This window comes from Camelina sativa, chromosome 7 (genome assembly GCF_000633955.1).
Source record: "Camelina sativa cultivar DH55 chromosome 7, Cs, whole genome shotgun sequence".
Taxonomy (NCBI): domain Eukaryota; kingdom Viridiplantae; phylum Streptophyta; class Magnoliopsida; order Brassicales; family Brassicaceae; genus Camelina; species Camelina sativa.
The window spans coordinates 7,847,035-7,855,120 of record NC_025691.1 but is presented as its reverse complement, the minus strand read 5'-3'; the positions used below and the strand labels follow the sequence as shown (position 1 = coordinate 7,855,120).

Here is an 8,086-nt window from a genome sequence, read left to right as displayed (position 1 = left end):
AGAGTTTATTGCATATTCTTACCTCTCAAGGAGCATTACCATTTCACAGTGGTCAGTGTGGGGAAAAAGGTCAACGGCCATAGCTTTGACAGGTCTAAAAGGCTCAGAAGTTGGCATTGACTGGGCTCTACGTCGAGCCAAACCGGCAATGCCTATTCTCTTGTTCCCTCGGTAATTTTTGTTTCCTCTATCCGCTTCAACGAAAGATGGCGTGCAAAGCTCTATCGCGTTTGCCACTAGCGTTTCGGGGTTGCACGAAATGTACCTGCGTCAAAGCAAAGATCGGCAATTCTGGTGTTAAAACAAAGAGAGGAAACAGAGTCGAGGTAACCGAGTTTGTGGTAGTGAGTTTTTAGAGAAGGGACTAACACAAGCCTCTTTAGCCGGGGATGGGTTCTAAGAGCTTTGATTACAGCTGGATGAAGTCCAGAACGAGGTGGATCAACTATAGCAACCACGTTTTTGAACTGTGGTTTTATAGATTTTTCCGGTTCTATGGACGAGGAATCCTTCTGTGCATTATCTTGAAGGTCTTCAACTCCAGTGTTTGGAGGAGGTAGGTTTTGATCAGCTACATGCTTTGAGTTTGACATTTCTTCTGTTGAGGGAATTTGTTTGTCGTTAGCATTACTTAAAGGGTTAGCTTCTTCCATTTCAGTCATATCTAGGTACTGTTTCAGTAGAGAACTCATCACACTCTCTGCCTGTATAACACAAATTCAACAAACTACCATGAATAAAGATTAAGATAATGGAACCAACTGAGATATGTTATTGTCAAATACATGCCTTTGCGCAGATGAACTTGCAGTTGCTAATGCCATTGATCGTTGCATTCCGTTCAGCATCTACTACAGCCGAAGCATTCATTTCTATGCCAATTACCTGTAAGAGCCTAAGAGGTTAGCACCAAAACCTTTGACACAGCACCAGTTGTACCACTTTTATAGTTTTGGTCACCAGATGTAGTTAAACAAAGTATAATTGCTTCAACCAAATCAATAGACACGGTTAGGATTGGTACTAATCGGTTTTGCAAGTTCAAATAGGAGAGTATTTACCATGCCAACACGATGTGCCAGTGTAAGCCCGATTGTTCCAGTTCCACAGCATACATCGAAGAGTAAAGTGTCGGGACCAAGGTCAGCCCAGTCTCCAGCAACTGAGTATAACTTCTCTGCTGTGACAGTATTAACCTGGATATTTAGTTTTCAAATCAATTAAACAATATTCAAAGGAATTTTGAAATGTATTGTTAGTGAAGATCCAGTTATTACCTGAAAAAATGCTGTGGGAGAAATGCTGAACCGAAGGTTGTTAATATGATCATGAATCCGAGCTTCGGTCAAGACATTGGTGGCCTGCTCCTGATTTGTCCCATTATCTGACATTGGAATAGGCAACACTTGCAGTGGAGCATCAGGTGGTGCAACATTTGATATTCCTGTGTGGTTCTGAGAAAGAAGGATAGAGGCAGTTAATAACAAAATGGGACTGAAGAGCTAGGAAACTGTATTATACATTTTTTAAAAATTTGATTAAATAAAAAGTGAGGAAAAGTAACCACCTGAACAACTAATACAGTCAGAGGAAGAGTTGGAGAGCTTGCTCTAGCTCCTTCAGCAAACGCTTTCGCCATTTCTTTAAACTCAGTTGCCACTTCTGCCTCATCAGAACCTGTTAAACATACCTGAATAGTTTCACACGAGATAGAGAAATTAAAACAAGAAATAATAGTAGGATGAATGAAAAACATCGAACACCATGCAAGACACAAACCTGAACAATAAGCATAACCTCCGCAATTCTTGTAACAGCATCTTCATCATTTGAAAACACGCCGGGTTTTCTCCCTTCTCGAACCTAATATAATTATTTTGAGCAAAGTATAAGAAAAATAGTAATTATGTAAAGTCATGCTCGAGCTATAACATAACAGCATTTCCTGCAATACACATACCGTGAACTGTCGCCAAAACCCACTATGGTGAAACCTATTCCAAACTTGGAGCTTTGATTTTTCTATAACCTTCTGAAAGATTGAAGCATACTGAAGAGCAATTTTAGAGATGTTGGGGCAATTCACAGGCTCCTCGACTGCTGTCACACCCGCACTAGAAATATCTTGCATTAGTTTTTCCCGTGACAATATGTAAAACGCAAGTTTCAGGGAAGAAGAAAGTATGTCTACCAAAAGTTTCCTAGACTGAACCCAACAGTTGGCTTCCCCAGAACAGATAATCCAACCGAGAACTCACACTTGTTCCTGTAGCCATCTGTAATCGGTGATTCTATAATGCCCTCGAGATTGCATGAAAGACCACCTAAAGATTTTATGTATGAATTAGAAAACCCACCCAATCAAAATGTGCAATTAAAAACTTCAAAGATGATATACCAACCAACAGCTAAGAAGTGTAATACTAAGAACTGATCAATGGATAGTTTTCTTACCTCTGTCTCTAGACGTAAGGACCCATACTGGAAGTGAACCCCCATTTGGACAAGCTTTACGCGCACTCCTCGCCTGCCAAGAATTTACATTTCCAATTAAAATCAGTCTGTTGAAGATGAAACTTGAAACTTACAAAACCAATGCAAATAAAACATGAGAAAGTTCCTGACAAGTTTTTTCAGCATTTGCGCTACAGAAGCCTTTTTTTGTTCAAGCTGGTCCGCATAAGACAAGTCAGCCAAGGGTGTCACAGCTTCACGAGCACTTTTAACTGATTTTTTTGTTTCCTTCTTGTCGAATGTACGGGGAAGAACATCAGCGATCTTCAAATTATTGCTATTAACAGTTTTTCCATCCAAAACCTACAAAAAACAAAAAAATCAACAGATTAACGAAACAACATTCTCTAATAAATCTCGAAATACATAAGCTCAACAAAAGAAACAACCTCCACGCCGCTCTGCAATTGTTCTGCATTCTCAAATGTCACGAAACCAACCATCATTCCTCGTCTTTTCTTTGCAGACTTATAGTGAACTCCCTGCATAGAGATGAATGAATGAATCAAACACTGAATTCGCAAACATGACCACATTTGATTCAAATTCCCCAAAGACTAAGACTTTACCTGCTCTCTTAAGAAGGTCTTCAATTCATCTGATTGCCATTTTCTAGGTAAATGCACCAAACATTTACTAAGCGACAAATCAAAAACACTACCATCATCATCGATTGATTCCATCATCTGCTCAGTGAACAAAACCTCTTCGTCTTCATTCACTTCTTGCTCAGTCATCTTCATCGCCTTGGCCTTCTTGCCACGCTCAGAAGTCGGATCCCAAGTATTATCCGGTTTCATTCGGAGCTCTGCCTCACCGTGAGCGTACTTACACTCGTTTCCATGGCTACACGAAGCCTCTCGCCTAAAGTAAGAACAAAGACTCGTCTTCCACCACGGCGAAAGAGTAACCTTCGTCTCCGACGATTCGAGATCGGTCTTCTCGTCATCGGCGCGTTTTCGTTTTTCTCCGACGGCTTCGATGTTATCCGTTGGATTTGAATCGGACGATTGAATTGGCTCGACGGGAGCAGGATGAAGATCTTCGATTGATGATGTCTCCATTGGAATTGGCTCGACCGGAGCAAGAGGTGTTAGGGTTTTGGTGGCTGATGGAATCCCGTTGATTTCTATTGACGATGTTTCCATTGGAAGAGGCTCAGTGGTGGTGGAAGGAGTCTGGGAGGTTAGGGTTTCGGCGGCGGACGAAGGAAGCTCGTCGATTGATGATGATGACGCCATTGGAAGTGGCGGTTGATGCTCGAGAAAGTGAAGGAGTTTCAAATCGTATCAGAGATTCAGAGTTTCAGACCATAAACCCTACCCGGTTTAGATGGTCCAATCCTCTGATTAATTAATAAGTTTCGGTTTAGTTTTACAGTTTCTATACCAAATTTTAGTCTCCCAATCCTATCATTTGTATGAGTTTTTTACTAAAGTTAGTAAGTTACCGACCGACACATAGTATAAACCTTTTTGTTTGGTGTAAGAATCTACAAATATTGGATTCAAAGACCATATAATTAAAGCTATATTATTACCCATTTCATTTCATTTGCTTTATTTTCAACAATTACATATTTCATTAGATATCAAATCTGCGGGAGGTAAAGGAACCAGGGGACATCATGAACAAGAAGCTTCAACAGCTAAGCTCATCACGACGCCGCGACAAGGTTCTCCGAAGACTCTAGTCGAGACTTCAAGATTGCAACTCCTCAATCCAATACATGCCTGTCACACTCCAAGTATGAATAATCAAGAGGAAATAAAAAAGAGTATAGAAAAAAGTGAGATTAAGACCTTTTGAACAACGGAGAGAGAGCGAGAGCTGTTGCAATGGCCGCGGGTGAAGCTACCGCAAGTACCTTTTGGTGTACCAAAGCTTGCAAATTTTATAGAAGATATGACCTGAGTGGAGACAGGACACTGTAAGGAAAGAACCGGTCTGGTTCTCTTTTTCTTCGAGATTTTAGAGTCGGAAGTCCATGTGTCCACAGGCGCTGGATGAGACTGTGACACCATTAGACACAGGCTGCTTCCTGTTTGTTTTTTCGTGAATGATATTTGTGTTGGATCTCCTCCCATCTCTTCCAAGAGAACAAGTGTGTTCCCGCTCGGTTTTAGCCACGAGCGAGGTACGTGATACCTACAAAAGACAATTACTACCTAGGCTTGTGGAAGCGTTTAATACGGATTAACCAACGTCTGTGAAGATCACTACTTACAACGTCTGTGAAGGTTTTCCACAGTTCTTGAGGCATTTGTTTGCACGGTAAGATCCTCTGTAGTCACATGAATCTGTGCAACCATTGTTTCCTGCGATACTTGTTGGCCAGTACCTACCTATACTCTGTCCATTCACCCACGCAATACCCTTTCCTGTACCCGTGAAGTCTATCGCTACTGGCTCACTTCCAGAAGGAGCATCAAATGTTGTTTTGTACCAAACTAGTGGCTGTTTAGTGGGCAAAGGAGTCTTTGAAACCCATTCAGGAGAATCTCCAGTTGTCAAACCTGTGTCTTCCCCTTTGAGGCCAACCTGATAAGTCCATTGCTGTGAAGCCAAATCAATTGAGCTACCACTTTTTGCGCTTTTTAGTGTCACAGGTCCGGTTATACCCGCTCCCACTAAGTCAAAGAAAGCTCCATAGTTCTGGGGAATAAGTAAAATACATTGGTTGAGTTAATACTGCCTAGTAAACATCTTATGCAGTAATGTTGAGTTTTTCCAGTGCCATCATTCTTACGCAAAACAAAAAATGTTTTGCAGATTAGAAAACGAAGATAACGTACCGCAAGCCCTACGGTCACACTAAGGAGATCAATTGTGTTCTTCCCGGCTACAAGATCAATCGGGATATCTAAAGTAATCTTTTGTTTGCCATGTCCGCTTCCTGCAACCGCAAAAGTTTGTATGCCATACATTTCATTGGTATCGTTAAGAAACTCAGTGCCAAACTTAATTTCTACTGCTTGTGATAAAGTCAAGAGTAATAATGTACCTGCAAGTTTTCCATTTATAAAAGCATAGACCACTTGACCAATAGATTCAATGTGAAGGACAGCTTTAGATCCTTCGTCAAGGAAAGTCTCATCGCCTTTAATATCCATCCTGTTAGAGATTGAAACACACAGAAAACCTCTGTTAACTAACATAAAGAACGAAAGAAGTAGGTCTATCTTTTGCAAGAGAGAAATTACTGAGAAAATGGCCTAGGTCTACTCTACCTTAGCGAGTACCACAAATAATCGCTTTTGTCAGCTGTTGTGTTGATCTGCTCTAACAATCCAGGTTTCAAGAATGCATCAGTCTTTGAAATACCAATAGGTTCTTTAATGTAACTCCATTGTGAACCTAACTCCGCAGATGAGCCACCATCAGGCTTCAATGATTGAAGGGCAAATGCGGTAGACACGGTTGCGGAATTTATCTAGAAATGCAGAACAGATATCAAAATTGGTCAGTTGTTCCTAAGGGCAATATGGTAGGTGGCAATGAGCTTAACAGTTTTAAAGATACTACTGAACAGACCTTTGCGGTGTTGAAAGCTACATTTTTGCAATCCGGCAAGATGCTTACGGACCATGCAGGCAGGTGATATGATTGTCCATTGAAAGTCACAGTTGCATCAGATTTCGTGCCAACATTTGCAAGAAAAGCAGCACATGATCCAGATGTCTTGTATACAGCAGCCTATAAAGATAAAATATTACATATTATTTAGAATTACCATTTGTTCTGGTTAAAATCAAAGCATTTTTAAGCAGCAGAGTGACATGAATGTAATATTACCTCCAAATTTGAACCCAAAGATGTAATTGTTGGATCTGTGGCAATCAATGAATCTTCACAAAGCTTGATAGCCTTGTGTAAATCTCGCAAGTGTCCCCATTTTGGTTGTCTAAGAAGTCCTGCAACAAAATGAATCACATCTCTTCAGTTATCCACACACTTTTGTGGTAAACAAAGACGTCCCCAGTGGTAGAATCCATACCATACTCATCAATTGGAGCATCATAGTCATAACTAGTAGAGATCAAGGGTCCTCCACTTGTTCTATCAAAGTTTGTTCCACCGTGATACTGAAACAAAACAAGACCAAAACAACTTATCTAACCACTTTGCTCACTAGCTATTTGCCTTGTGGAACTTAATTAAGAAAACAATTGGCTTTTGTTTTGTTTATTACCATGTAATAATTCTGGAAAGTTCCTCCTCGTTGGTAAAACCGTGCAACTGCGAATGCAAGATCTTCAACTGGTCTGTAAGGGGAAGGATCTCCAAAACCAAGGAACCTGGTACAAGAAAGTAAGTCAAAATGCCATCTTTGGAAACAAACAAATTAGTAGGGTAAAAAAAGACTCACCATCCACTCCAGTTCTCTGTCCACATCTTGGGTTTATTATTTGAGTTAGGAGTAAACTGGTCACAGTAGAAACCATTGCATGTGTTGATCTACCAAGAAAGAAAAAAAAAAAAAGCAAACAAACAGCAAGAAAGTCTCAATCAGAAAGACTAACCACCACCACAAATTTTGACACACTACCTATCCAGGAACTTACTACTACCACATTCAATTAATTACTCTAGTAGTTAGAATCTTTAGAAACTCACCATGGGATCAGGAGCATCTGCTTGCTGACACATGTTCCAAGGTACTCCAGTATCTAGTGAAAGAGCCATAGAAGCAGACCACTTGATATAACTTTTCGCAGCAGCACCATACGCTGAGTCAATATTCCCGTATTCATTCTCAATCTAACATCCACAAAAAAAAAACACAAAAATGAGAATCCTAAAGAGATGTTACAATACAACAAGTAGATTTTTCAATTAGTACTCAGATAAATAATAACCTGAGAGAGAATGATTGGACCTCCTTGTGATGCATAAAGCTTTTCTTGCTTCATCAAATCAACAATCTTGGTGGTAAATCTCTGCATTTCCGCCTGCAACACACACAAACCAAACCCATCTTCTAACAACTAAACTATACAACTAAAGAAACCAAAAATTTAAATGACACATCACCTAAACCATTACCTTAAATGGCTCATTATCAGTTCGAAACTTAATTCCAGGTACGAAATGCAGCCACACTGGGAAACCACTGTTGCACACACACAGAAACAAAAAACAATCACTCAACGTAATATTAACAAAAATCGCAAAATTAATTAAACCGAATACAGATGTAAACCGGAGAACCCGAATTTTTTACCCGTAATTCCATTCAGCACAGACGTAAGGACCAATTCGTAGATGAACATAGAGACCAGCTTTAGCAGCTAACTTGACAAATTTCACTAAATCGTATCTTCCTTCAAAATTATACTGCAAAACAAAAATTACAAAATCAGAGAAAACTCCCATAATCCAAATAGTAACTCCCAAAAATCCAAAAAAGATAATAAAGGAAAAATACAAAAAAAAAAACCGAACCGACCTTGTTTTTCTCCGGTTCGTGACCACTCCAGAAGACGTACGTCTCGATAACATCTAAACCACCGTCTTTTGATTTCTGTATCAGGTCTGGCCACATCTGCAACACCAAAACCAAAAAAAAAAA

At 40.0% G+C, this 8,086-nt stretch overlaps 2 protein-coding genes across 3 annotated transcripts in view; both read right to left on the bottom strand.

Moving 5' to 3' along the window:
- The window catches only part of LOC104700684 (zinc finger CCCH domain-containing protein 24-like), a 4,962-nt gene extending 1,133 nt beyond the window's left edge, over positions 1-3,829 (bottom strand). Inside the window, exons 1-13 of one of the 2 annotated variants that reach the window (XM_010416222.2) lie at positions 3,084-3,829; positions 2,904-2,996; positions 2,626-2,817; positions 2,455-2,527; positions 2,192-2,324; positions 1,961-2,114; positions 1,780-1,863; positions 1,568-1,690; positions 1,278-1,454; positions 1,062-1,196; positions 790-885; positions 370-704; positions 168-265 (exon numbers count right to left, since the gene is read on the bottom strand). In XM_010416222.2, coding sequence (XP_010414524.1) covers positions 168-265; positions 370-704; positions 790-885; positions 1,062-1,196; positions 1,278-1,454; positions 1,568-1,690; positions 1,780-1,863; positions 1,961-2,114; positions 2,192-2,324; positions 2,455-2,527; positions 2,626-2,817; positions 2,904-2,996; positions 3,084-3,755 — 2,365 coding nt within the window. In that variant the 5' untranslated portion in view covers positions 3,756-3,829. Of the gene's footprint in view, positions 1-6; positions 266-369; positions 705-789; positions 886-1,061; positions 1,197-1,277; positions 1,455-1,567; positions 1,691-1,779; positions 1,864-1,960; positions 2,115-2,191; positions 2,325-2,454; positions 2,528-2,625; positions 2,818-2,903; positions 2,997-3,083 lie in introns of those variants that run through there. The other variant, XM_010416221.2, reaches the window with a different exon arrangement.
- Positions 4,014-8,076, bottom strand: LOC104700681 (beta-galactosidase 8). Its single transcript, XM_010416218.2, has 16 exons — positions 7,964-8,076; positions 7,739-7,851; positions 7,561-7,627; positions 7,374-7,466; positions 7,132-7,275; positions 6,884-6,972; positions 6,707-6,812; positions 6,512-6,599; positions 6,310-6,428; positions 6,049-6,210; positions 5,745-5,947; positions 5,519-5,628; positions 5,310-5,410; positions 4,742-5,169; positions 4,317-4,662; positions 4,014-4,247 (listed from the first exon to the last, which is right to left on the bottom strand). The coding sequence occupies exons 1-16, from the start codon at positions 8,057-8,059 to the stop codon at positions 4,140-4,142; spliced, it is 2,373 nt and encodes a 790-aa protein (XP_010414520.1). The 5' UTR covers positions 8,060-8,076; the 3' UTR covers positions 4,014-4,139.

Coding starts and splice junctions, on each gene's coding strand:
- LOC104700681 (XM_010416218.2), bottom strand. CDS start 8,059: ATGTGGCCAGACCTGATACAGAAATCAAAAGACGGTGGTTTAGATGTT. Junction 6,600..6,706: donor CTTTCCAGAATTATTACATG/GTAATAAACAAA, acceptor GTTTTGTTTCAG/TATCACGGTGGAACAAACTT. Junction 4,663..4,741: donor GGAAAACCTTCACAGACGTT/GTAAGTAGTGAT, acceptor TGTCTTTTGTAG/GTATCACGTACCTCGCTCGT.